The 25804-nt window shown below is 36.9% G+C and overlaps 2 protein-coding genes across 2 annotated transcripts; one reads left to right on the top strand and one right to left on the bottom strand.

Moving 5' to 3' along the window:
- Positions 1-3716: 3716 nt before the first annotated feature.
- On the top strand, positions 3717-6831 carry LOC146952401 (uncharacterized). The gene is made up of 3 exons (XM_085739571.1): positions 3717-6049; positions 6332-6752; positions 6823-6831. The coding sequence occupies exons 1-3, from the start codon at positions 3717-3719 to the stop codon at positions 6829-6831; spliced, it is 2763 nt and encodes a 920-aa protein (XP_085595697.1).
- Positions 6832-20961: 14130 nt separating this feature from the next.
- LOC146952400 (ER membrane protein complex subunit-like protein) lies at positions 20962-24205 on the bottom strand. The gene is made up of 5 exons (XM_085701493.1): positions 23930-24205; positions 23350-23503; positions 22391-22488; positions 21954-22019; positions 20962-21275 (listed from the first exon to the last, which is right to left on the bottom strand). The coding sequence occupies exons 1-5, from the start codon at positions 24107-24109 to the stop codon at positions 21237-21239; spliced, it is 537 nt and encodes a 178-aa protein (XP_085557619.1). The 5' UTR covers positions 24110-24205; the 3' UTR covers positions 20962-21236.
- Positions 24206-25804: the final 1599 nt, after the last annotated feature.

Here is a 25804-nt window from a genome sequence, read left to right as displayed (position 1 = left end):
GTGTGATTCACATTTCCAAAATCCATGGATATGGACTATTGGACTCATTTGATTTTATATCATTTGAAGGACGTGAGCCCCACTTTTCAAAATAGATTAATGCACCGGTCACCAACAAAGGTGAAAGGACACATAATTAATTTGAATTGATATACATATGAGATGTATATGGAAAACTAAACATATTTGCTAGATATTGTTTCTATACTTCATCTAACATTACTAAATCATTTAGTAGATAAGAAAAGTGTATTTGACACGATTCAAGAAAACTTTGAAATTGTTCAAAGATTTTAACAATGAAGTAAAAGGAATAAGTTTGAAAAGTATAAAGACTATACGAGTAAGTCGTGATGGTAAATGCTTGATTAATGAGTATAATGATTATTTATATCGCTTCATGTTTGACATGACTCGATCTAAAATAGTTTGATTATAACTCAATGACTCTTGAAATTAATTAAATTACAGTTATTCTTCACCCACAACAAAGTTCCAATTAAGTAATCATAAAGACACCATATTAGATATGGAGGTAAGAGTACCTAGTTTTGACTTTATGATAATTTCAGGTTATATGGTTTATTAGATAAACTAAACTTCGAATTTAATGAATGTATAATTGTGTAACTATCCTTAGGAAACTAAAGGATATTATTTTTTACATCTTCTTCTTTGACAAAATTTGTTTGTCGCTAGAACTGGAGTATTCCTTTTCAAGGAGTATGTCTCTACAGGAGCCAGTGGGAGTGATGTAGAACTTGAATTAAGTCAAGTAACACAAAATACACATCTCTCTAAGAATGGAACACGAGTTGATTCAACGAACGGTTGTTGTTAAATCATCAGTTTGAGTAGCACAAGATCTAAATGGCTTGAACTTTGAGAAGTGACTATATGCCATGGGATCTTATAAAGAATCTATGTACACAAACCATATATGGATATTGGAATGTGATTTTTCTTTTAGAAAACTGACATGGATGGTATTATGAATACCTTTAAGATGTGATTGATTGTAGAAGGTTTCATGCAACTCGTGATGCAAATCATGACGAAACTATTACATCATCATAATGCTTAAATCTAACGATCCCACTTGTCATTATTGTATAATGCAAATTCTAGGAGATGGACAACGATGTTGCATTCTTTAATTAGAATGACCTTGTATATGTATTTGACATATATGTAGGGTTTCGTTAATCCAAAGGATGCTAGAAAGGTATATATATTACAAAATTCATGTATGAATTGGAGCAAGCTTCTTGAAGTTGAATTATTTTTTTTATTAGTGAAGTTTTATGAAAAACTTTGATTAATAAAAATCTATAAAAATCTTGTGCACACAAGGAGAATAGTGGGAGCATTGATATTAGTTTGGTGGAGTATGTGGATGACATACTAGTCACCAAAACAATTTATCTACACATGTGAGACATGGTTAGAAAATTATTTTCAATATGTACCAAAATTGATTGTAGTTCGACACTAGAATACTTTCAAGAATATCCATGGATGTCTTAAAGGACTAAGGATTGTTTCTTGAACACGGATTAAAGGAACATTGTAAAGAAGTTACAATGATGCTGACTTTAATATCGGTGTACAGTATATCCAAATCGCAATTTGGAATAAATGCTATGCTTGGATATCAACTATGAAATTTGTAAAAGTACAAGCTTCAAATAGTTGTTGTTTCTATTACAGATGTCAAATATATATGATTTGGATTGTTTAGCTCATAACTGAGCGAAACCATGTGTCTCTTGCGTTGCGGATTCCATTGATCCCGTCTGAGGTGAAATTGGTTTAATCTTGCGAGCAATGAATACTTGATCTCACCAATAATCCAAATGTATACTTTGACACTTCAATTTCTTTTCGATGGAAGATCGAAAGTGGAAATTGAAAGAAGTGTAACCTACCAACATAGGAAAGAGTTCCTTATCTACTAGAATAGTATCATGCCCAGGGTGTGCTTGATGCTAACACTTGATCAATATATATAGAGTTAATATTTGATTGGCTTTTAGTGCTAGTGGGAGATTGTTGGAGTAAGCCCTAATATCCAATCAATATTGATTGGGTTTGGCTTTGTATCATGATATTGATATAAATATATATTGTGAATATATATAATAATAAGGCATTTCTTTATTGATTTTTTTATGTTTCAAAATAATAAAGTCCCTAGAATAGATAATTCATGTAATGGAATATTAAGTGTGACTTAATCATGAGATTACATTACGTAAAGAACGCTATTCTTAAACATATCCATAGTCAAGCTTTAATATGAATTGGGATAATAATAAAGCATAAAGACTATTATGTATGTAGACTGATGACCGCATCTCATGGGTCATTGATATTGAGATATTAAGTCTATACATAGGTATAAATATTAGGGGTAATATTTATACTGGATTGACCCACCGTGAGAATACTACATAGTATGTTATGAAAATGTCATAAGATATTCTCACAATGATAATAATGTATATCGATCTTAGACCTGAAACCACTATGATCCCTAGATGTGGACTCAAGTGCTTTGTTGCCATTCTAACGTTGTCTGTAAAAGGATAACCATAACGTTGGTTGATGGGTACTTGATGAATCATGCTGAGGGACATGAGTGTCCTAGATGGGATTTGTCCCTCCTCATAAACAGGAGATATATCTTTAGGCCTCTTGATGAAATATGACTGTAAAACTGCATGGCCATGCCGAACTAAGTCAATATAAGATATTGGACTTATTCGTTATTCAGTATATTTCGGAATCAAGAAATATAAACATTGATCTATACAAGGGTGACAATATCTATGCCTTGGGATCAATAGAGATATCGAGACAAAGGAGTAATTGTACACATAAGTATTATCATGGAAAGGTTTCGTCAGATCACTTGACATTCTTGTCACTTGGGTAGCAATGATGTGTTGCTAGATACCGCTCATTGTTTATAATATTAAATATTAGATTTAATATTATTGCCAACGTGACTAGAACCTATAGGGTCACACACAAAGAACAGTCAAAAGAGAAATATATAAGTATGACTTATATAAGGGGTGCGTTTAGTAAATAACGCTAATTAGTTAGCAAAATTACTAAACTCGTTGTTGGGCTTACTGAAGCCCAATAGTGACTTATGACTTGCAGAGCACACTAGAAGTTCTATAAATAGAACTCTGGTGCTGAAGTTTTAGGTTACACGTTTTGAAGCAACCCCTTTCTTCTCTGCACTTCCAATTCATTGGCTAGCACCGAGTTTTGGAGGAGCACTGTTCGTGTGGACTTACTAGAGGCTTTGCTGCTTTGCTTAGCTGTGATCGTGATTCAGAACAGAAACTATCGAGGTAACAATCGTATCACTGATTCATGTCAAATTCGTAATGATCCAAGGAAATAAAATCGAAATTCTTCTTCTTCTTCTTCTTCCGCTGTGTATGATATCCTTCGATTTTCCTTCACTTTGTGCAACAATATGACTACAATGTAGATCTGGCTCCAGATCGAAGTGACCTTCAGGCTCTAACTCAAGGGGATAGAGAAACTTTTAAAGGGTATGCTCATCGATGGAGGAATTTTGCCGCCCAGGTTAGCCCACGGGTGGAAGAGAATGAGATGACCAAGTTGTTTTTGAGAACTCTCAGTCCATTCTACTACGGAAAAATGGTAGGGAACGCATCCAGAGCTTCGCAGAGATGGTCGGCGTAGGTGTAAGTGTAGAGGAAGGTGTCCGAGAAGGACGAATAGTGAAAGATGGTGCGTCTACTAGTGGTACGAAGAAATATGGTAACAATTTTCCAAGGAGGAATGAACAAGAAGTCGGTATGATGACCAATGAAAGAACCCGGCAACACTATCCAGCATATCAACATGTTGCTGCCATCACGCCCACCACCAATGCAAATCAACAACCAAATCATCAACCACAAAGACCACCTAATCCTCGACCATATTATCCACCGCTATACCAACCAAATAATCAACCACAAAATCCTCAACCACTCTACCAACACCCATATCACCCTCCACCATATAATCCTCAACAACAACATCATTTCCAAGCTCCACAACAACCTCGCCCTCCTAGAAACAATTTTCCTCCCATACCTATGTTGTACAAAGTCTTGCTGCCCTCTTTGCTTGCGAGAAACCTTGTACAAACTAAGCCTCGCCCCCAGGTACCAAATCCCTTACCTCGTTGGTACCGCCCTGAGCTCACATGTGATTTCCATCAAGGAGCACAAGGCCACGATGTGGAGCAATGTTACGCTCTCAAGGATGCAGTTCAGAAACTGATCCAAAACAAGGATTTATCTTTCACGAACCCTGACCCTATTGCCCAAAACAACCCTTTACCACCGCATGGGCCTGCTATTAACATGATCCAAATATATCAAAAAGACAGCCCAGTCCTCAATTCTCGTGATATCAAGACTCCATTGGTCCCGATACACATAAAGATGTGTGAGATGATTCTTTTCAACCATGATCATGAAGCATGTGACATATGTTCTGTAGATCCTCGTGGCTGCATACAAGTCCAGAATGACGTGCAGGGTTTGCTAGACAGAAAAGAGCTAATTGTCACCAGGAAAAACAAGGATAAAGATGTTTGTGTCATCACACCCGTATTCAGAACCCGGGAACCACTAGTGATAATGCTCAGCCAGGCAAAGCCAACCAACACTCCTCTGGTAATTTGCTCTCCAGAACAGATACCGTATACTTCTCAAAGGACCATCCCATACAACTATGAGTATGCAATCATAGAAGATGGAAAGAAGATACCACTGGATCTGCCAATCCCTGTGGATAATATCGCTGAAAGTAGTCAAATTCTTAGAAGTGGACGTATTATCCCTTCTGCGGTTCAGAAGGAAGCTGGTGCTCCGGTAGAAGAACCAATGAATGAGCAGAATGTGGGTAAAGGCAAAAGCATGGGACAGTCTAGTGGAACCACCTATGAGGATAATGATGAAATCTTGAAAATGATCAAGAGAAGCGAGTACAAGATTGTGGATCAACTGTTGCAAACTCCGGCAAAAATCTCCATCATGTCTCTGTTATCAAGCTCTGACGCCCACAGAGAGACTCTAATGAAAGTCTTGGACCAGGCTTATGTGGATGATGACGTAACGTTAAGTCAGTTTGGAAGTATTGTAGGAAATGTGACTGCCTGCAACAACTTAAGTTTCAGCGATGAAGACCTCCCACCGGAGGGAAGAAACCACAACTTGGTGTTACTTATCTCTGTCCTTTGCAAATCGGACTCTCTGTCAAACGTTCTAATAGACACTGGGTCTGCTCTTAATGTAATGCCAAAATCTACCCTGGATCAGCTGCAATGTTCGAAGGCTCTCTTGAAACCCAGCACAGTGACGGTGAGGGCATTTGATGGGACTAGAAGGTCTGTGTATGGGGAAATAGAATTGCCTATCTCGGTGGGCCCACGTGAATTCAAGATTAATTTCCAAATTATGGAAATACAGGCCTCTTTCAGTTGCCTACTCGGCAGGCCTTGGATCCATAACGCTGGGGCAGTAACGTCCACACTTCATCAGAAGCTGAAGTTTGTCAGCCAAGGGAAACTCATAACCGTGAACGGTGAGGTAGCATTATTGGTTAGCCATTTGTCATCATTCTCCTTTATTGGTGGTAACAGTACATATGGATCATCATTTCAAGGACTCTCTTCCGAAGAGAATGTGGAGAAGGTTGAGACTTGTATGGCCTCTCTGAAGGATGCCAAGAGAGTAATACAAGAAGGTAAGACTGAAGGCTGGGGTCAGTTAGTGGAGCTGACTGAGAACAAACGCAAAGAAGGAATAGGTTTTCCCAACAGTAAGCCTGGGGTATTCAACCCTACTGGAGGTACTTTTCATAGTGCAGGATTCATTCATGCTCCATCAGAGATTAATGCACTGCTCGAGGATCAGTCCGAAGAAGCAACACCTGTCTTTGTGACGCCCGTAGGAACTTGTTGCAACTGGATCGCAGTGGACGTCCCTTTTGTGATGCCTTATTCTAAGTAATGTGTTTGTCTTGTTTTTTGTTTTTCTTAAAAATTCCTTTCGTCCTGCCTCAGACGAAAGTGAAATCATGTAGGGCTTTGCTTCAAATACTTTTGTTATAAATAAAAACCGTCGTTTCTATCACGACCGTTACTTTATCTTATTTCGCATTTTCTGGAAAAATGGTAACACATAAAACCAAAAAATTCTTTTTTTATTTATTTTGTTTTCTTCCTTTTAAAAATCAAATTCAAAAGTCTGCATTTTACTCATTAAAATCAATCATAAATCATGTGCAGACTAAACATAAATGAGCCCGTTGAACATGACAACCCTATGCTCCCTCCCAACTTTGAAGTCCCTGTTTACGAGGCTATGGTAGAAGAGGATGAAGAGATTCCTGATGAGATCAGATGGATGTTAGAACAAGAAAGAACGGCTTTTCAGCCTCATCAGGAAGAAATCGAGATTGTCAACCTGGGTACTGAGGAAGACATGAAAGAGATCAAGATCGGGGCATTGTTGGGTGCAACAGTTAAAGAAAGAGTAATTGAGCTTCTTAGGGAGTATGCCGACATATTTGCATGGTCATACAAGGATATGCCAGGGTTAGATACTGAAGTAGTAGAACATCGACTGCCTCTGAAGCCCGAATGCCCTCCGGTTAAACAGAAATTGAGAAGATCTCATCCTGATATGGCCCTCAAGATCAAAGAAGAAGTACGAAAGCAGATTGACTACCGAGATTTGAACAAAGCCAACATAGTACCTGAATATCCTCAATGGTTAGCCAACATAGTACCTGTTCCGAAGAAAGATGGCAAGGTCAGAATGTGTGTCGACTACCGAGATTTGAACAAAGCCAGCCCGAAGGATAATTTCCCTTTACCTCACATTGATGTATTGGTTGATAATACCGCTAAGTGCAAAGTGTTCTCCTTCATGGATGGTTTCTCCGGATATAACCAGATCAAGATGGCTCCCGAGGATAGAGAAAAGACGTCTTTCATCACGCCTTGGGGCGCCTTCTGCTACATAGTGATGCCGTTTGGTTTGATCAATGCTGGTGCCACCTACCAGAGAGGTATGACCAAGATCTTCCACGATATGATACACAAAGAGATTGAAGTCTATGTAGATGATATGATTGTCAAGTCGGGGACTGAAGAAGAGCATGTTGAGTATTTGTTGAAGATGTTTCAGCGTTTGAGAAAGTACAAACTCCGACTGAATCCTAATAAATGTACCTTCGGTGTCAGATCCGGGAAGCTTCTGGGTTTTATTGTCAGTCAGAAAGGTATCGAAGTAGATCCCGACAAAGTCAACGCCATCAGAGAAATGCCTGCTCCAAAGACCGAGAAACAAGTCAGAGGATTCCTTGGTCGACTGAACTACATATCCAGATTCATCTCTCACATGACTGCTACATGTGGGCCAATATTCAAATTGCTTCGCAAGGATCAAGGAATCGAGTGGACTGAAGATTGTCAAAAAGCCTTCGATAGTATCAAGGAGTATTTGTTAGAACCTCCAATTCTCATCCCTCCAGTTGAAGGAAGACCCTTGATCATGTATTTAACGGTGTTAGAAGACTCTATGGGCTGTGTACTTGGTCAACAAGATGAGACTGGAAAGAAAGAACACGCCATTTACTACCTGAGCAAGAAGTTTACTGATTGCGAATCTCGATACTCCGCACTCGAGAAAACTTGTTGTGCTTTAGTCTGGGCTGCCAAGCGTCTCCGCCACTATATGATTAATCACACTACTTGGTTGATATCTAGAATGGATCCAATCAAGTATCTATTTGAGAAGCCTGTTTTAACAGGAAGAATTTCTCGTTGGCAGATGTTGTTGTCCGAGTACGATATCGTGTACCGCACTCAGAAAGCTATCAAAGGCAGTATCCTGGCAGATCATTTGGCAACCAATCGAAGATTATCAGCCTATCAAATTTGACTTCCCGGATGAAGAGATCATGTATTTAAAGATGAAAGATTGTGAGGAACCATTGATTGATGAAGGCCCTGATCCTGAATCAGAATGGGGTTTGATATTTGATGGAGCTGTTAATGTCTATGGTAGCGGAATTGGGGCAGTCCTCGTTACCCCTAAGGGCAACCATATCCCTTTTACTGCAAGGCTACGTTTTGATTGCACAAATAACATTGCAGAATATGAAGCTTGCATCATGGGTATTGAGGAAGCTATTGATTTGAGGATTAAAAAAATCAAAATACATGGTGATTCAGCCCTTGTGGTCAACCAGATTAAAGGAAAGTGGGAAACTCATAATGCTGGGTTGATACCGTACAGAGATTATGCCAGACGTCTGTTAACTTTCTTCAACAAAGTAGAATTGAATCATATTCCTCGTGAGGAGAATCAAATGGCAGATGCTCTAGCTACTTTGTCTTCAATGATCCAAGTGAATTGCCCCAAAATTGTACCTTTAATCAGCGTCAAGTTCCTTGACCGACCTGCTTATGTGTTTGCTGCTGAAGCAGTCTTTGACGACAAGCCGTGGTTCCATGATATTAAAGTTTTCCTTCAAACACAAGAGTATCCGACCGGGGCATCTCGCAAAGATAAGAGGACTCTAAGAAGATTGTCTAGTAGTTTCTTCTTGAATGGCGACATTTTGTACAAAAGGAACTTCGACGCCGTTTTGCTCAGATGTATAGATCGGCGTGAAGCAGATTTGTTAATGCAAGAAATACATGAAGGCTCGTTCGGGACTCATTCTAGTGGTTATGCAATGGCTAAGAAGGCGTTGAGAGCAGGTTATTATTGGATAACGATGCATGCTGACTGTTACCATCATGCCAAGAAGTGCTACAAATGTCAGATTTATGCGGATAAGATCCATATACCGCCGTCCATGCTCAATGTTATTTCTTCCCCGTGGCCTTTCTCTATGTGGGGCATCGATATGATTGGTCGGATTGAACCAAAAGCTTCCAATGGACATCGTTTCATACTAGTGGCCATTGATTATTTCACCAAATGGGTCGAGGCGGCATCTTATGCTAATGTGACCAAGCAAGTGGTGGTCCGGTTTATCAAGAACAATATCATCTGCCGCTATGGTGTTCGTAACAAAATCATCACGGATAATGGTACCAATTTGAATAACAAGATGATGAAAGAACTGTGCGATGATTTCAAGATCGAACATCACAACTCTTCTCCTTATAGACCACAGATGAATGGTGCAGTCGAAGCTGCAAACAAGAATATCAAGAAAATTGTGCAGAAGATGGTGGTCACATATAAAGACTGGCATGAAATGTTACCTTATGCTTTGCATGGCTATCGTACCTCAGTACGTACTTCAACAGGGGCAACCCCTTTCTCTTTGGTGTATGGTATGGAGGCTGTACTCCCGGTAGAGGTTGAGATCCCGTCGTTAAGAATCTTGAAAGAAGCTGAGTTGACTGAAGCCGAATGGTGTCAGGATAGGTATGATCAGTTGAACTTGATTGAAGAAAAACGCATGACAGCTTTGTGTCACGGACAACTATATCAGTCAAGAATGAAGCAAGCATTCGATAAGAGAGTGCGTCCCCGTGAGCTTAAAGAAGGAGACCTTGTGGTCAAAAGTATCAAGTCATTTCAACCAGACCCCAGGGGCAAATGGACACCTAATTATGAAGGTCCCTATGTTGTTAAGAAAGCTTTCTCTGGTGGTGCTTTGATACTTACAAATATGGATGGAGAGGAGTTACCTCGTCCTGTGAATTCTGATGCAGTCAAGAAATACTTTGTCTAAAAAATGTATAAAAGAACAGCTCGGTAGGTCGAAAACCCGAAAGGGCGGTCTAAACCAAAAATGAGCGTCTCGATGGATTGAAAACCCGAAAGGGCGGTCCATGCAAAAATTAGAGGCATAAAAAAAAATGTTTACCCTGATGGATCGAAAACCCGAAAGGGCGATCTATGCAAAAGTTAAGGGATTATGACAAGTAACTGCATCAGATTGAGCATCGCTCACTTGGGGCACCTTAGCTGTCAGAAGTTCTCCGATATCAAAGCATCAAAGCAGTAGAATTCAAAGTTGTTTGAGGAACATAGCGGTTATTATGTTCAATGCACCTTCCCCATATTAATTACCATTTTCCAAATTCTGTAATCTGTGGAGACATGCCTTTGGCCGGTTACCATTTCTATTAAATCAATTTGAGCCTGTGCCTCTTTATTTGGAATTCTTGTTTATTGTATGTGCAAAGTTTCTTCCATTTTTATATTAGTACTTGAAGCAAAAAAAAAACTTTAAAAATTCTTTTGAAACTTTTGTGTTTTCTTCGAGAAGAACAAAAAGGACAAACATATCATCTTTACAATTATGTATCATAGAAGCATGTGTCAGCATTCGTTCCGAAAGCGGTGGATGCAACAAGTACGCATAGTCATTGCTAAAAAAATAAGAAAGGAAAAAAGAGAAAAAGAAAAAGAGAGCTCGCTAAGTTTAAAAACCCGAAAGGGCGACCTAGGCAAAAATGAGCTTCCCGGTGGACTGAAAACCCGAAAGGGCGGTCCAGGCAAAAGTTAGGGATTTTCAAAGCAAAAAGCATGACTGCTGAAGCATGCCAATGAAGGAACACTCTGCGCTGGTCTACAAATGACAACTTCTTCCAGACTTCTCGTCAGCAATGGGCTTTATCCCCAAAAGGCATCAGTTGCTACTTTGTGCCAGATTTTACACCGTCAACGGCTCTATTTGCTCATAATAGTATCATCTTCAAGGACGTTTGCCGAGTGTTTGTACTGCGTCGTCAGTCCACCTCCCATCTTACTTGTCTTGTCTCGTTTCACCGAGTCACCTGTCATATACAGTTCATACATGCATACATTCATACATTCATAACAATCATATATTCATACATTAATGTTTTCACATTTCATTTATTCATGCATACATAACACGTATACAACATCATTCATACATAACTACATCAGTCACCTAGAATCTCATTTCGGTCGTGTCTCCTCAGTCCGGTCTTTACTTATCATGGTGTCAAGCCGCAAGTTTCTATAAATGAACATCTTGCATTTACCTTCTTGTCATCAAAAGTGTCATCCCCAGTGTGTCTGGTCCAGAGATGTCACTCGTTATGAGCCCGTTGGATTCCGGCGAACTCTTACCAAGCCGGGTGGATTCTCGCAAATTCCAGCAGCCACACCAAAAAAAAAAAAAGAAAAAAAATACATTTCATAGTAGAGATTATTATTCTAACCGCGATTTCTACGAGAACAAATCTCCATAGTCCAAGCCAGGATCAGTAACGGTAAACCAAGCAATACCGCTATTGCGACTTCAATCTCTCTTAGAAACGCCATTTCTTCATCTATTTCTTCATAATGGAAGATGTCGATGAGTAGAAGAACGAAGGCAAGGAGAGTGATGACAATGAGAAGGAATATAGTCATTTTAAGAAAGAATGAGGATGGAGGTTGTGGAAAAAATAAGAGATGAATGTGAAGTATTTATAGAAGGAGGGAGGAATGTAGCCGTTAGGGGGAAAGAAAAAGGGGTTACTTTTCACTATTCATGACCGTTAAAAGGGGGAATATAACCGTTTATTTAGACGCTGGAAGGCTCGAACGGTACACACAGATAAATCACCTCATGGTAATGAACAAAGATTAACACTTCACATATCAATCACGACAAGCTGTCGGTTCACCAACGAACGCTTGAGTTTACTTTTTGTTTCAAGTCACAAAGTTCACCAACGAACGTTTGAGTTTACACTTTTTATTTTGTTTCAAGTCACAAAGTTCACCAACGAACGCTTGAGTTTACACTTTTTATTTTGTTTCAAGTCACAAAGTTCACCAACGAACGCTTGAGTTTACTTTTCTTTTATTTTGTTTCAAGTCACAAAATTCACCAACGAACGTTTGGGTTTTACCTTTTTATCTTGTTTCAAGTCACCAAGTCCTCCAACGGACCGATCAGGTTTACTTTCATCATGTTTCAAACGGCCAGTTCCAACTAATGAACAGTTTGGAATCACAATTCAATTTCAATAGTGTCATCCCCAATAGGACTGATTCAAAGAGCGTCACTAATCAAATTCGTTTCAAGTGGCAGGTCCCACCAAATATTCATCTTTACCAATGTCTATCCAAATTTCCCGAGTAATTGTTCAAACCTTATCTCGAGTGTCCTTTGTTAACACACATGTCTTTACTACTTCAAAAGTAATAGACCTTGTATTGTTTGTCTTTACTACTTCAAAAGTAATAGACAGTTTTATTTCTTAATGTTCGTCTTCACCTAATTCACGGTGACAAACATGTCTTTGCCATTTCAAAGGTAATAGACACGTCTTTACTACTTCAAAAGTAATAGACAATTTCTCTCCTGCATTGTTTGTCTTCACCTAATTCACGGTGACAAACATGTCTTTGCCATTTCAAAGGTAATAGACACGTCTTTACTACTTCAAAAGTAATAGACAATTTCTCTCCTGCATTGTTTGTCTTCACCTAATTCACGGTGACAAACATGTCTTTGCCATTTCAAAGGTAATAGACACGTCTTTACTACTTCAAAAGTAATAGACAGTTTCTCTCCTGCTTTGTGTGTCTTCACCTAATTCACGGTGACAGACACGTCTTTACTACTTCAAAGGTAATTGACAAATTTAGTTCTTGTTCGTCTTTACCAGTTCAAAGGTAACATACATTGTCCTTTACTAATTCAAAAGTAATTGACAAAATTATTTCTTGTTCGTCTTTACCAGTTCAAAGGTAACGGACTTTGTCTTTTACTACTTCAAAAGTAATAGACACTTTTATTGCTCGTTACGTTCGTCTTTACTAATTTAAAAGTAATAGACAGTGTTGCGTTCGTCTTTACTACTTCAAAGGTAATAGACGGTTTCTTTACTCGTAATGTTCACTATTATCACTTCAAAGGTAATTGACATTCTTTCCTCCCCAGCAATCATTTTCAGTTTGCCCCCCCAGTCGGCATATGTTTGTCGTTGTTGCATTCATAATTACATCGCCTACATGCATACCATTATATTCATGAGCATTGCATTCATAACATCTTAGGTCAAAATTGGTGCACTTTTGATATTTAAGTCTCTTCGGCCCATTAAATCAAAGATTTCATCTTCAAATCTCCGGACAAAGAAAACTTAAATAGGGGCATCTGTCATACCCCAATTTTTGACCCAAGATATCACAGACACGTGTCCTCTAACCCCGACCAGTCTCAGTCTTTTCAGTGAAAAAATCGGCAGAGAGGTATTTTAAAATACCTCATATATTGGTTCCGAGTCGGGCCCTCTTCTCTCAATTATTATTATTATTATTATTATTATTATTATTATTATTATTATTATTATTATTATTATTATTATTATTATTATTATTATCGTTATTATTATTATTATTATTATTATTATTATTATTATTATTATTATTTTCGTTATTATTATTATTATTATTATTATTATTATTATTTATATCATGTCCATAAAAAATCTAATTTTGGTCCAAAATGTTCCAAACACAGCTCAATTAACAGCCTGTAAATGTCCCCTTCATCCCACACAAGGGCAGGTTTTGGTCCTCCTTTAGCAAGCTCTTTGTCTCAATTCAACTCTATAAATAGAACTACCTGCAACCAACATTAAGACACAAAAAATTTTTCCAGCCAACACACAAACAGAGAGGAATTTCGATCCAAAACAACACAAATTTTCCAGTAACAAAATCACAACATCACACCAAACAGCATCTCAAACCACCATAATCACCCTCAAAAACAAAACCGAATCAAACCCAGGAAACACAAAGGGGTACTTTTCTTTTCTTTTTTTCTAGTATTGCTAGATCTAGGTTTAATTTATTTTTTTTATTGTGTTTTTGTACCAAAAAAAAAAGAAGAAAAAAAAGATAGAAACAAGAAGAAGCTCTAACGGGAGGGAGAAGAAAGAAAAGAAAGAAAAGAGAAAGAAAAGAAAGAAAAGAGAAAGAAAAGAGAGAGAAAAAGAAGGAAAAAATGAAAGAAGAAATAGAAAAAAAATATATAAAAAAAGGGGTTTCCAGCGGCGGCGCCGCCACCTAGGGTGGCCGGCCACCGCGCCGGAAACCCCCACCACCAGCCTTCCCGTCGCCGGAAATGAAGAAGAGGGATGAGAGAGAACAGAGCTTCTCTCACTAGAGAGAAGTTAGAGAGAGGAAGAGGGTTTAAAATGAAAAGAAAAAACCAGTAAAACCCTATTTATATTCCTCCTCGAACCGGGTTTTTTTAATTAAACCGGTTCACCCTGAGGTCCGAACCGGTCTAAGTCCAACCCAGGCCCAGCAGTGCGCCTCTGTGCTCATTTAAGCCCAATCCCTCCAGTTTTCTTCCTACACCCCCTTTACTACTTGCACACCCCCCTGTTTATTTATTTTGTTTCTTGCATACATTTTTTGGCACTTTGTTTTCTTTTCTTTTGCATCTTTATTTACTATTATTAGTTTAAGTTTGTCATCATGCATTTTTATTTCTTACTCACATTTCATTTTTATCATTTATAAATTATTGCATGCATTTTAATTTCTTTAGCATTTTTACTTTCATTCTCATGCATTTTTTTATTTATTTCTTGCTCGTATCTCATTTTATTATTTATAAATTATCTCATGCATTTTTATTTTATTTTCGCATTGCATTCCATTATCTACTATTATTATATGCATATTTAAATTTTGTCATTAAATACACACCTCAATCCAGAGTGTTCTGGTCCTAATTTAACTATTAATATTATATTATTCTCCAGAACAATCTGGTCCTTGTTAATTAAATTAATCCAGAGTGCTCTGGTCCTAATTTAACTATTAATATTATATTATTCTCCAGAACAATCTGGTCCTTGTTAATTAAATTAATCCAGAGTGCTCTGGTCCTAATTAACTGTTAATAATATATTTTTGTTTAAATTTAATTATTCTCCAGAACGATCTGGTCCTTGTTTAATTAAATTAATCCAGAGTAATCTGGTCCTAAATCGACTGTTAATATTATGCTTATGCTTATATAGTCGTTCTCCAGAGTATTCTGGTCCAGGTTAAAATAACCTTATATTTCAGTTTAATATTATTTTTTCTCATTCTGTTTATATAATTTTCATATCAATATTCAAAACAACAAAAACACCAAATAATCAAATCACAAAAATATTTTCATAAACAAACCTTGATCTTCAATCAAGTGATCGTCTTTTTTTAGTTTATTTCTTAATCAAATCATCAATCAATTTAATCCTACTTTGAGTCTACTTTCTTTCAATATTAAAAAACACAAACAAATACTCATTTGCCACTTTGGCTTTCTTTCATTTTAAAACCCTTTTTTAAGAACATAAAAAAAAAACACTCAACCAATCAAACGTCAATTTCTACCCCGAACTACGAGGTTTTGATCCCTCACGGGTACGTAGGCAGAGGACACTCGTCCTTCCAAATCAATAAAACGTAGATAATTTAGGTCTCTAATTTTCTTTTATCATTGCAAATTCCATTTTTTAAAGCAAGCAAGTTTATAGCACAAAAGTTAAATAAAATCAAGAGGTTCTCGTAGAGTACTACGAATATTTAGGGTGCTTAACACCTTCCCTAAATATAACCGACCCCCGAACCCTTAATCCCTAAAAAATGTGGTATTTGAACCTTTTTCCACTTTCTTTTGAAAAGAATTAAATGTTCAGTCGTGAAAACAATAAAGCGGGTCGAACGCCAAATCAAAATGGCCTTTGACCGTCCGAAAAATGACGCGACAAAGTTGGTGGGGGAAAAAGACCTTTCATTTTGTGTTTACAAGAAACTAAATTAGCGGTGTGTGATGTATCTCTGTGTAACTCTCTGTGGGGTGATTCGAACCATGCTTTTTCTTATCGTCCTTCAGTAGGTGCCTCGGGGGGAATGTTAATCATGTGGGATTTTGAGGAAGTGGAGGTGTGGTCAACGGTTAGTCAGAATCATATGCTTCAAGTTCATGGTCGGTTTTTAAAGACGAATGAGGAGTTTTATTTATTCAATATATATGCTCCCTGTGAGGCGAGAGCCAAACAAGAATTGTGGGCTGGCTTATTGATGCGGTTGCAATTACTTCGGGGTGCAAAGGTGTATGTTTGTGGTGACTTTAACGCGGTTAGACGGCCGGAAGAGAGGAGGTCCCTAAGGGGGGGCGAGTGTGCTAATGACTATCATCAGTTCAGCCAATTTATTGACGACAATGAAATGGTTGATTTACCTTTATGCGGACGTCGTTATACTTGGTCCAAAGGAGATGGGACGTCGATGAGTAGGATTGATCGATTTTTGTTGTCTGAAGAATGGTGTACGCAGTGGCCTAATTGTATTCAGGTAGCCCTTCTTAGGGGCCTCTCTGATCATTGTCCGATTCAGCTATCCGTTGATGAGGAAAATTGGGGACCTCGGCCGTTGAAAATGCTAAAATGCTGGCAAGATATACCGGGTTACCAGCAATTTGTGACAAACAAGTGGAATTCCTTTCAGATAGAGGGATGGGGAGGCTTTGTGCTCCATGAGAAGTTGAAAATGATCAAGGGGGCGTTGAAGGAGTGGCATTCAGTGCACGCTAAAAATATTCCTGGCAAAATTGATTCATTAAAAAATCGTCAGTCGGAGCTTGATGAAAAAGGGGAGGAAGATGGGTTATCAGCTGAAGAGATTGTCGAATTGAGGGAGGTTTCTCAAGAATTACACTCCTTGTCTCGGGTGAATACAAACATATCTTGGCAACAGTCGCGATTACATTGGCTGAAGGATGGAGATGCTAACTCTAGGTTTTTTCATTCGGTTCTCTCTAACCGTCGGAGACGCAATTCCATTGTGGCGTTATTGGTGGATGGTATCCTAGTTGAGGGGGTTCAGCCTATTCGTACTGCGGTGTTTTCCCATTTCAGAGACCATTTTGCGGCCCCTTACACTGTAAGACCAGGGGTTGAGAATTTGCCTTTCAATCAGTTATCTTATGCGGAAGGGAGCGGTCTTATAAAGCCTTTTTCTGAAACTGAAGTTAAAGAAGCAGTGTGGGGTTGTGATAGCTACAAGAGCCCCGGACCTGACGGGGTGAATTTTGGTTTCATAAAACAATTTTGGAATGAGTTGAAGGATGATGTTATGAGATTCATTTCAGAGTTCCATCGGAATGGTAAATTGTCTCGAGGTATCAATAATACTTTTATCGCTCTTATTCCTAAAATTGATAGTCCGCAGCGTCTTAATGATTTTAGGCCTATTTCATTGGTTGGATCTCTTTATAAAATATTGGCTAAGGTGTTAGCAAACAGGCTAAAAATGGTTATGGGAAAGGTTGTTTCGGAAACTCAATCAGCGTTCGTAAAAAATAGACAGATTCTTGATGGCATCTTGATTGCTAATGAGGTGGTAGATGAGGCTAGAAAGGCTAAAAAGGAATTGATGCTTTTTAAAGTTGATTTTGAAAAAGCATATGATTCAGTCGACTGGGGTTATCTGGATGAGGTAATGCAAAAAATGGCGTTTCCAGTGCTGTGGAGGAAGTGGATAAAGGAATGTGTGACAACAGCGACTGCTTCAATCTTACTGAACGGAAGTCCTACAGAAGAGTTTCCTTTAAAAAGGGGTTTACGGCAAGGGGATCCTCTTTCTCCGTTTCTGTTTTTGTTAGCAGCAGAGGGGTTGAATGTCATGATGAATTCAGTGGTGAGGAATAATTTGTTTACAGGATACTCAGTGAGAAGTTCTAATTCGGTTGTAGTGACTCACTTATAATACGCAGACGACACATTGTTATTGGGTACAAAAAGTTGGGCTAATGTGCGTGCTTTGCAAGCGGTGTTGACTTTGTTTGCAGAGATATCTGATTTGAAGGTCAATTTTAATAAAAGTCTTTTGGTGGGTATTAATATTGCAGATTCTTGGTTGAATGAGGCAGCCTCTATTTTAAATTGTAAAGTGGGTCAGGTTTCTTTCTTGTATTTGGGCCTTTCAATTGGGGGTAATCCGAATCGGTTAGCATTCTGGGATCCTGTGTTGCATACAATTAAGTCTAGATTATCGGGGTGGCAGAGTCGCTTCCTCTCCTTCGGTGGCCAGTTGGTTCTCCTAAAGTCTGTCCTGACTTCGCTCCCTGTCTATGCTCTTTCCTTCTTCAAAGCTCCGTCAGGTATAATCTTTATCATTGAATCTATTTTTAATAAAATTTTTGGGGAGGGAGTGAGGATAACAGGAAAATATCCTGGATTGCTTGGAGCTCGGTCTGTTTACGAAAGGAGTATAGAGGGCTGGGATTGAGGCAGTTAAGGGAATTTAATAGTGCTTTATTAGGGAAATGGTGTTGGCGGATGTTGGTGGATAGAGATGGGTTTTGGTATAGGGTCCTGGTCGCGAGGTATGGTGAGGAGGCAGGGAGGTTGGAGGTTGGGGGCAGGAGTGGTTCTTTTTGGTGGAGGGAGATAGTGAAGATTAGGGATGGGATAGGTGACATTGATGGAGGTTGGTTTTCAGAGAGGGTGTCGAAAAGGGTGGGGGACGGTACTACTACTTTTTTTTGGCATGACACGTGGATAGGAGATGTGCCGTTACGTATGAGGTTCAGTCGCCTTTTTGATTTATCGAATAATAAATTATGTACGGTGGCTGACATGTTTAATCTAGGCTGGGAGGAAGGGGGACCAGGGTGGAGTTGGAGGAGGAGGTTGTGGGCGTGGGAGGAGCAGATGGTGGAGGAGTGTAGGCATCTTATTGATAATTTTGTTTTGCAGACTGACTTTTCTGACAGGTGGCAGTGGAACCCAGACATTCCAAGGGGTTACACTGTGAACGGTGTATATCACATTCTGACTACTCTGAACGATCCCCCGTTGGGTGGTGTGAATGATCTTGTCTGGCATAAGCAGGTACCAATGAAGGTGTCCATTCTTGCATGGAGGTTGTTGCGGGATAGGTTACCAACCAAGACTAATCTTGTCAGAAGAGGTATTATCAATGCCGAGAACGCAGGGTGTGTTTATGGATGCGGTCAAGACGAATCAGTGGTGCATTTGTTCCTTCACTGTGCTGGAACCGCCACATTATGGGGGCATATTAGATCCTGGATTGGTGTTTCAGGTGTCGAACCTAATGACATTTGTGATCACTTCTATCAATTCATTCATTGTTCAGGGCAATCAAGGATGCGCAAATCCTTCCTTCAGCTTGTTTGGTTACTTTGTGTCTGGGTGGTTTGGAGTGCTCGTAATGATAGAATATTTAATAACATCCAAACCACCATAGATCAACTTATAGAAAATGTTAAATTTCATTCTTTGTGGTGATTAAAGGCTAATAATGCCTTGTTTGTGCATGGCACTCATATGTGGTGGTCGAACCCTATGTTATGTCTGGGTATCGACTGACTGAACTTGTGTAAATATTGTTTGTATGTTCTCTTTTTGGGGTGACCCTTTGGTACATCTTGTGCTGAAGTGGTTCTACCGCCGGTGTTAATATATTCCATTTTTGTTTCTTCAAAAAAAAAAAATATTTTAGGAATAAGTGTCTCTTTGTATTGTGTCTAAGCACTGTATATTTGGTCTTGTGACCATAAAGATTAACTCGTTTAAAATTATTTTTTATGCTTATAAAAAATCTTTTACTTCTATATCTTACACTTTTCAACTACCTTTTGGCCATATTACAACCAAATGAAAAGACCCTTATGATTTTTGCATGCTTACAAAACAAATAATGGAAAGTAGATTGTTTATCAAGCCTATGGATAGTTTCCTAAAAGGTAAGGAATAAGCAGATTGTTAAGGAGTTGCCCAATGTGATGATTGAATTCAGAATGAGAGACATCAAAATATGATTGTTGCAAATCCATGCTTGAATCAATTTCAATTCATCATATTCTAGTCATGGATTCGGAGTTGAATACATGCTCAAAAATTTCAATCAAATTAATTTACCTGAAGATAGATCAATCCCTTAACCCTTTTTCGTAACAAAGAACCTTAATTCCTTAAGTGATCACTTGTCTCAAAGCATGAAAGTATGCTAATTTGTAAGACACGTTTTAACGCTCTATTCATGTCAGATATTGAAACATGAACATCAGTTACATTTCCAGTTCTTACTACTTCTGATGTTCATCAAAAGTCAAGATGAAATATATGAATTACAACCGAATGTAAAGATTTTTTTTATTTTTATATTTTATTTTAGCATACTTGCAAAACAAATTGTGGAAAATTAGATTGCTTAGCTAGCCTACTGACGTTTACTTAAAAGGCATAGAGCTTCATTACACACCCTTAAAACACATGGAGAGATTATTAAGATGAGTTACATAATATGATTATTTACACCAAATTCAGAATCGGAGACATTGAAACATGACTGTTCAAATCCATGCCTGAAGCAATTTCAAATTATCATGTTCTAGTCATGGATTACTACAACCAACAAACCCAATGCCATTGAATTCCAATAATTGTCCCAGTCTGAAAGATGGGAATCAAGACCAAACACAAAATCCTTAGAATAAGGAAGAATGAAAATGTTGGAAATATCCTCCATGGTTTCAAAAGCATGAAGGGTGAGTAAAAAGAGTGATCACAAAAGCTGGCTATTCTGCTAATTGCGTATTGACAATTGCAAATTGGAGACAAACAAAAGTCAATCATAAGTTACGAAAATAAATACATCTCGACACCTTAACCAATGGCAGCTTGCTACAAAAATGAACTAAATAAAAAGGGTAACCATATTTTGTATACCTGCTTCACAATGGGAAGGTTACAGGTGAATCAACATAGACATTTAAAAGAGAGGACTCTGAAAGAACAATAAGAATTCGGGTTCGATCCCCACTGCTAAAAAAATTCTCCTCCCCTAACATTTCTAGTATGCTATTTCCTTTTACATCAGATTTGCAGTAAAAGAAAGATATAGATTTATAATGTGCAAATATTCAAATCCTACATACAAAGAGATACAAAGAGGAATGTTGTTATTAACTATTCAGATCACTTAGTCTACTACAAACCATGTCTAATCTTTGGTGACTGCAAGTATTGGTAACATTAATCATAAATAAGAAACAAATCATGCCTAATGAGATCATTTGTGACCATTACAACATGCTAACAGTACCAAATCCTTAAATTCCTCCAAGAGAAGACAAAAAACTTAAGAACTGGAGCATCAACGGAAATTTAGACCCCCACCTGAGTACTCCACCTCCTGAAGATACAAAAAAGTAAGGTCATGAACACTTAAAGAAAAGAAACCAAGGGTGTTGCAGCTCATGGAAATCACAAAAGGATGAAGTAGGAGAGATGCCAACAAGTTATAGATTTTTTTTCAGTGGACAACCAGTTATAGATTTATTTTCAAAATCAAGCATTATTTCTGATATTAAAGTGGTCACAAGTTTATACTTTATACAGTAAACACAGCATGCATTTACGTTTTTGACTAAAATCTACCAATTCTTCACTATGGCATATGTTCTTTTATTTATACACCAAATGATTGTGGTTCATCTATATTATTCTGGCTTCAATGCCACAGAAATTACTTGTAGTAAGCATTACTTTGCAATTAACGTTACCAATTTCATCTCAATAAAGCAAAACTGATTAAATATCAATAAGCATGTAATCATTGCCTCTGGTTTTTTTTTTTTTTTCCTGGGTCTACAGATATTGTTGCCCAAACATTTTAATAACATACAATGCTATGGGTAGGTAGACTGAGACATAAACATGATACATGTAGCATAAATTCCTCTTGTCATAATACCTTGAAGACAGTAAAATTATGTGCGAACGTTTTAATTAATGTTTCAGAGGACTAAAATATTTTGGACAACAAATAGAAGTGTATAATGCACTTAAAATATTGAAAAGAAAATCCAACCTGAGCAGGTGCTAAGGATGACACCCAGTCTGATGTGTGGGTAGGAAGCAGTCCCAATGAATTGAGCTGCAGAAGAGGCAGTAACATGAATAACAGGGAAAAATAATAATAAGTATATGGCACCAAGATTTTCAAACTTGAGAATCTAGACAAACTTGTTGTGACGTTAAATTAGCTTCCTAAACCTCAAATATATTATAGAACATAAATAATTTAACCCAACTATCCAACAAAATGAACCAAAACTTAAAATTTGAGGTAAACAAAACCATGTATATACTTAGGCTGATAAATTCACTGCTAGGCCCTAGAATCAAGAGTTTATCAATTTTTCAGAGTTAACTTGAACTCATACAAGCAATTTAACTCAAAGAGTTACGAAAAGAACAGAGTTTACAAGCAATTTAACTCATTTTTGTTTCAAGGCACAATATTACCTTCCAAACACCTAGTAACATGCCTCCCAAATTAAGGGCGATGAATACCAACTTAGGCCCAAGAAGCTCCACTTTAGCATCTTTGTAAGGTTCAAACACTGCAAAAAATAATAATAAGCATATGTGAATGATTGCAGAACAAACAGAAACTTGTACATGCCATCTTTTCACAATTCTTGAAATTGCAGACAAATGCTATTGATGTATCCACAGTTCCAATTGCAAAGGTCCTAAAAGATTTAACATCGCAAGCCACAATTTAAAATAAAGTGCTCGATTAAAAGCTGTTTTGAGCACAAAATAAGTTCATCATCCAAACACGCAATTACATATTTTATCAGATCAATTCCTAATGAGTTACAACAAACCAAAAGAGAAGAGAACTGGGATTATCTAAGACCAATGATTCCATTCAACAAATACATATTAAGACCCTGTTTGGATCGACTTATTTGAGCTTATTTACTACCAAAAGCAATTATGAGACTGACTAAAAGAGCTTATGACATGTCCATAAGTTGTTTTCAGCTTATATCCATAAGCTCACTAGGATATCTTATGAAAACAACGTATAGGTTATATGAAACCAGTTCGACTTTATTTTTCTTTTGCTATAGAAATATTTTATACATAAGCACAACACTTATAATACAAGTGCTTAGTTGAGTTATTTATCCAAACAAACCTAATTTCATCCATAATATAAATAATCAACCTCGTTATCTATAGACATCAAGTTTTATGAATTATGATGAGCAACACCAATTCATATAATACAATTACAATCATTGAATGGAGAGATTCAGTAAGGTCTAGCTCAACTAGCAATGTTGATATTATTAGAATGGACATCTTCACCTGAGATCTCGTAGGTGTGTGAGTTTCAAGTGGTGATTGTCAGTTTGTTTATTTAACAAAACAACAAAAAGGAGGCGGAGAAATAGAGAAATCATACTTACTTTTTCCAACACTCTGTAAGGCACTTATGGGTTGCCAAAGAGCTGAGAAGGTGATACCGATACTAAACAAGTGAACAGTATTACCAGCCATCCACATCATAAACCCCATCATTAACAAGTTCTTAAATGGTGCCTGTGCAACTTCCCAAGCTTTCTGTTTCCAACAATATAATTAATCAAAAACAAAACAAAAACAAAAGAGTATTCCTTAAACAATTACAATCAGATGTAATAGTTAGTTACAATAATTAGTTACATGGAGTAGTACTTATTAGATCGGTCAATCATTCCCGTTCGGCATCTATGAGTTGAGACATGCTTTCGACACATATAACAATCGTAAATAGTTTGTTGGTACGCCCACATCTCAACTGATAATAAACGAAAGGGAGGAATCGAATGATCTAAATTTATTGACTAATGTAATTAATCATTGTATCTAATATTACAATTAACTGTCGTGCATAAAAGATTATAATAAATTCAAAACAATATAAAGAAAAAATACAGAAATTATACATAGGTTATCGAACAATAATAACACTAAATTGAATTGAAGAAGAGAGAGTGTGAAGCATACCTGAGATTTCCAATTGGATTCAGCATCTTTCTTTTGGCGACTAAGGGTAGAATCGTCTTGATCGAGGGAAGCGCGTGAGAAACCGGGAGGATCGATAATATCGCGAGAAGTTGAATTATCGGAGAAATCAACGGCCCATCTTCGTCCAGAAGATCCCATCACACCCTTTCCTTTATCCATTGAATTGAATCGCTGAAGAATGAGTGAAGAGAAGAAGGGTTTATTCAGATCGCGAAATTTAACACTTCGCAGTGATGAAACCAACTATGAATGAATGAAAGAGAAATAATAGTAACTCCTTGATTTTATATAGAGACGATAACGGTAAATACAAAAACCGGCAAAATATTTTTATCTTATTATATTTTTATTTATTTATTTTTGGTCAAATCATAATTTAATTTTGATAAACAATTTGTTTTTGACAAAATTTTGATGAACAATTAAACACTGCTTTTTTTTAATAGAAAAATTATTTTTTATAGGTGAATTAAAAACAAATAGTGTTTACTAAAATAAAATTATTACGATGGTTAATAAAAAATTAGTTTTTTTTTGTGAATTAAACACAAATAAATCGTTTTTTTTAATGCTAGCACTAAGCTATTTGATCAAAATAAAATGAAAAAAAGAACATATGTATGCATATTTAGAACAAAAAAAAATATAATTGTCATAATTGGTATTTAATGTGTTAAAAATTAAAATAAATAATATATATACAGTCTTCACATTTTATAAGATTTTTTAAATTTACTTTTGAAGAAATTTTGATCATTTATTTGAAACCATTTTATACTAAATAAAAAATGTATCATAGAACAATAACAGTTTGTTCGAATTTCACTATAGTAATATAGTATTGATATAGCTGCTATTTGACTACACTGAATTTACCAAATTGAAAAACTGGTACTAAGTTTGTCCTTTTTTAATACTGGTTTTCCAAATGAAATAACTAAATAAAAAATCAAATATTAATCATAATTTAGAACTAATTTGCCTATTTGTGTAATTTTTTATTTTAGATAGCTTATCTTTGTAATGTATTTTCTTATGTTAGTTTCCTCATATAAAAAAAAAAATCAAAAACTTTCATTCCATTTGCTAGTCTTTAATTAATATTTTTTTTTCCGTAAAGAATGATAAAAAAAAAAAAAAAAATACAATTAGAAGAAAAAATGCCAAACTCCAACAGATATGTTTTGTTATTTTAACATCATTCCAATTTCTCTTTGCATGTTGCTTTTTATCTTTTTCCATTTTTATCTCCAAACAGAGCACATGCTGCACAACTACTTCTGCCATGGCATTTGTCTTCATTTTTGGACAACTTTTTGGGTTTTATGCATCATTTATCCTGTGATTACTCGCTGAAATACTATTTCACTGCCACCACTTTTCTTTATGTTTAAATTGTCTAGGATTGTGATAGAATATTGGTTTTCTGTTTTGCTTGATTTTGAAATGTTTTCAGTTGTTTTTGGCTTTTATGACTTCTATTTTTCTACATTGGATTTCAGAAAATTTTACAGGTGCATTGCCATTTGCCCTTAGGATGTAGGAATGTCATTTCATAAGTAACTTAAGGTCAATGTAATGTTGAAGTAATTGTTGCTGACATGGTGAGAAGTGTAGAAGAATTGTTTCATCTAGTAACATGTATGCTCAATAATTAAAAAAGGCTTGAGTCACGATTGAAATAGTGTCTATTCCTCCTAGGGCTGAAGATGGGTCTAGTCGAACTCGCCTATGCTCGATTCAATAAGACAATAACAACTTGTTAAACTTGAAACTCGAATCGAGTTTGAATAGAACAATTTTTTTAGCTCGAGTATTATTCATTTAAAGTTCACCAACAACGAAGAGACGAAC

The sequence above is a fragment of the Medicago sativa genome, chromosome 1, assembly GCF_051527215.1.
Source record: "Medicago sativa cultivar Bolivia chromosome 1, Bolivia_mono, whole genome shotgun sequence".
NCBI classification, from domain to species: Eukaryota; Viridiplantae; Streptophyta; class Magnoliopsida; order Fabales; family Fabaceae; genus Medicago; species Medicago sativa.
Note: the sequence above shows the minus strand (reverse complement) of the source record. Positions and strands in the feature narration are given on the sequence as shown.

What these genes read in the sequence shown, in the direction of transcription:
- LOC146952400 (XM_085701493.1), bottom strand. Translation starts at nt 24,109, where the DNA reads ATGGATAAAGGAAAGGGTGTGATGGGATCTTCTGGACGAAGATGGGCC. An exon ending in AATCCAATTGGAAATCTCAG is followed by an intron (nt 23,504 to 23,929) that starts GTATGCTTCACA and finishes TGTTGGAAACAG; the next exon opens with AAAGCTTGGGAAGTTGCACA. An exon ending in CATCCTTAGCACCTGCTCAG is followed by an intron (nt 21,276 to 21,953) that starts GTTGGATTTTCT and finishes TTGTATCTTCAG; the next exon opens with GAGGTGGAGTACTCAGGTGG.
- LOC146952401 (XM_085739571.1), top strand. Translation starts at nt 3,717, where the DNA reads ATGGTCGGCGTAGGTGTAAGTGTAGAGGAAGGTGTCCGAGAAGGACGA. An exon ending in TTTGTGATGCCTTATTCTAA is followed by an intron (nt 6,050 to 6,331) that starts GTAATGTGTTTG and finishes AATCATGTGCAG; the next exon opens with ACTAAACATAAATGAGCCCG.